We start from the raw sequence: 3,132 nt of genomic DNA, 5'->3' as shown, positions 1-3,132 counted from the left end.
ATCGATGACCTAACTAATCATAAAAAGAAAAATCTCACTAAATTGTGTACTAACTGAATATGAAATATACTTTCAAAGAAAAAGCTAAAAACTTAATTGGTTGAAATAAGTATAAAACTTTCTATTACAAACAGTAGTGTTTACGAAAACGACACAATTTTTTTCTCGAAATGATCGAATATTATTCTTTAATCAAAATGCTACAATTTTATCACAGTGAAAACAATCTATTGATCTTTTTATTTAAGTCGATCAACTATAAATAATTTATGTTAGTTTATCTCTTTGTGATCCTTTGAAAAATAAGATCACAAAGTAAAGTTTACCCAATGATAGCGTTAATGTAAACGGGGTCTACGATTACGCTACGAATACGTGTGCTACGGGTGGTGAAGGATGTCGCTCGGTGGGTCACCGGTCGACGACTGAACGGTTCGAAGCTATATCGCTCTACGAGTGACGAGCAGTAATAAAAAGTAAGCAAGAGAAAGATGATGATCAAATCGCAAGTGTATTAGTCTAGTACTGATGAGTTCTCCATCCCCCAAATGAGGGGTGTGATCCCCCTATTTATACTAAGCAGGTCACGTGAGTACTCAACGGATGACATGCGGATGGTCTGACGTGTCATGTCGGCATTGGTCACCTTGAACAGTCGCTCTGCAGGATCTCCGTGACGTGCTCGAGGTGGCAGAGCAATTACTCACAAAATGCCATCACTTGTCGCCTCGAGCATTGCAAACGATTAGAATCTTCGGGGAGCTCAAATGATTCCTATAATTCGGAATCTCCTAGCTCCTTAGTAGGCTGCTCGTAGGGTGGCAATAAGTCGCCCGTAGGATGATAATAGGCCGACCGAGTGGTTGTTGACGGAGTGTAGAGTGGTTGATGCGGACCGACCGAGTGGTTGTCGACGGAGTGTAGAGTGGTGGATGCGGACCGACCGAGTGGTTGTCGACGGAGTGTAGAGTGGTGGATGCGGACCGACCGAGTGGATGTCGACGGAGTGTAGAGTGGTCGATGCGGACCGACCGAGTGGATGTCGACGGAATGTAGAGTGGTCGATGCGGACCGACCGAGTGGTTGTCAAGTAGGGTGGCAAAGTGCGCGCGTAGTCCAATTGCGTATTTACCCATCACGAGTCCCCCACTTCTTGAATCCGCGAGAATTGTCGGGTTTGAGAAGTGAAAATGTTTTCTCGCCATCTTCTTCGGTCGGCTACATCATGGACAATCTTCTCTCATGTCGGTCTACAATTTCCTTCTCCATGCAACATGCCATCTTTGGGTTTCCATAAGCTAGAGCAATCCATATTTTTTTTTAAGCCCATTACTTCACTAAGGCCCATCATTTTTCAAGGCCCATTGTTTTCTCTATAAATACCCTTCTCCCTTCTCATTTTTTTCACTTCAAGCCCCCTTGCACATCTTCAAGCACACCAACTACCAACTTGAGCTACTCTAACCAAGTAAGTTTTTTTTTTTTTTTTTTTTTTTTTTTTTTTTTTTTTAAACTTGGTTCCCAAAGATAAAAAACATACTACTTGTTGATATTGACGGTTTACCGTTGTTGTTGATTTGCTCGCATCCTTACTTGTGTAGCATGTCGCAAGATGATAGCCAAAACGTTTTTGCCCATGATTATGATGATTTGATTGAGGATGAATTTTGTGTGTCCGAGGGTGGGTCACCGAATCGTTCTGACGATGCTCAACAAGTGAGGGCTCGTCCTGTCGCCCCCACACAATCTGTCCCTTCACAAATTCTTTTGAAGAAAAGGAAAATCCAAACGGACGACTCCACTTCGAGCAAGGTGAAAGAAACCTCGACGAGCAAAAGTATCACGCCAAGTGGTGATTATGTCGAGTTGGATCCCAAAGGAGCTTTTGCCACTCCGGTTGAAATATCTCCCAAGGAGGAGGAGCAACTTGCAGATTTGATTGGAGAAGGGATCCGTTACGAGGTTGACCGACGCCTGACTAACATCGTTTCTTGTCATTACAAGAAATGGATAGGTGTCCATCTGGATTCGCTGAAAGCTGGTATGCGTATCCCCCTTGATCCTTTCCTTGTTGATTTTGTGAATTATTATGGCATAGTTCCAAGCCAAGTGGCGCCAAATGGTCATCGTATACTTGCTTGCTTCCCTCAAATTTGTGCACGTCATCAAGTTCCTTGCACGATCGATTTGTTCAACTTCCTCCATCTTGTAAAGACTATGGGGAAGAATTGCCACCCCAGCTTCGTGATCATTCAATGTCGCGGGTTGTTTGGAAAAGTTTCTGGTCTGCCTGATAACAACCGTAAGTGGAGGGGGAAGTTTCTTCGAGTGTTTTTGAAAGACGGGGTGCCTTTCAAAAATGAGTGGTCTCGTCGAATGCGCAAGTGCGTGCTACCACCTGAGACTTTAGAGATCAAGGATGCAGTCGAGAAGATTTCATCGGAGTGCTATTCTTGGGATAATTATCACTCTCCAGAGGCATTGGCTGCAGCTCATCTACCCCCTCCGATGTATGGGGTTCAACGTCAGGTTGTCCCAGATGGTGAGTTGGACGTGTGACATTATGCAATCTGCTTTGTTATTGCCTTTGATTCCTCACTTGTTTTGTTACTTATCTTGCAGGTCATCTAGCAATGGACCTTGACCCTGACCTTGAGGAATTTGTAGGTGCTGGGGGGAAGTCGTCATTCGGTATTGATCAGTCTCAATCATCGAAGATCACTCTGAAAAGGAAGTCCGCACCATCTGACCACCACGAGACCGACCAGTTACCCATTGGACCCCCTCCGTCTAGTTCTTCTATCGCTCCAGTTCCTTCTACGTCATTGGGCAAGCGTCCTCTAGGTGAGGTTGAGGTTGAAACTAAGGTTCCTGGTAGTACACTCGCAACCAATCGTGAGATGCCTCGACTTGCGGAAGAGGGACCCCCTCACGTACGTGCACTTGTTCGTGGGACGGCTGATCTACCAAAAATGTTCAACCTACTGTCCGAGCTAGGCCCCCCACCTGCGAGTGTCGTCAGTGATACCAATGAAGAGGTCGCCGCAAAGATGGCCCAACACTTATCCTACGTACGTATTTCTCCTCTGATTGTCAATCGTTCTGGCTCTCTACATCCTCTTTTTTTTTTTT

At 44.9% G+C, this 3,132-nt stretch overlaps 1 protein-coding gene across 1 annotated transcript in view; it reads left to right on the top strand.

The window, feature by feature from the left end:
* Positions 1 to 990: 990 nt before the first annotated feature.
* The window catches only part of LOC116027063, a 3,444-nt gene continuing 1,302 nt past the window's right edge, over positions 991 to 3,132 (top strand). The window contains exons 1-3 of the mRNA XM_031268490.1: positions 991 to 1,468; positions 1,602 to 2,542; positions 2,623 to 3,105. Of these exons, the coding sequence (XP_031124350.1) occupies positions 1,603 to 2,542; positions 2,623 to 3,105 (1,423 nt within the window). The 5' untranslated portion in view covers positions 991 to 1,468; position 1,602. The remainder of the gene's footprint in view (positions 1,469 to 1,601; positions 2,543 to 2,622; positions 3,106 to 3,132) is intronic.

The sequence above is a fragment of the Ipomoea triloba genome, chromosome 8 (assembly GCF_003576645.1).
Source record: "Ipomoea triloba cultivar NCNSP0323 chromosome 8, ASM357664v1".
Taxonomy (NCBI): domain Eukaryota; kingdom Viridiplantae; phylum Streptophyta; class Magnoliopsida; order Solanales; family Convolvulaceae; genus Ipomoea; species Ipomoea triloba.
The sequence above is the reverse complement of the archived record's forward strand: the minus strand, read 5'-3'. Positions and strand labels throughout refer to the sequence as shown.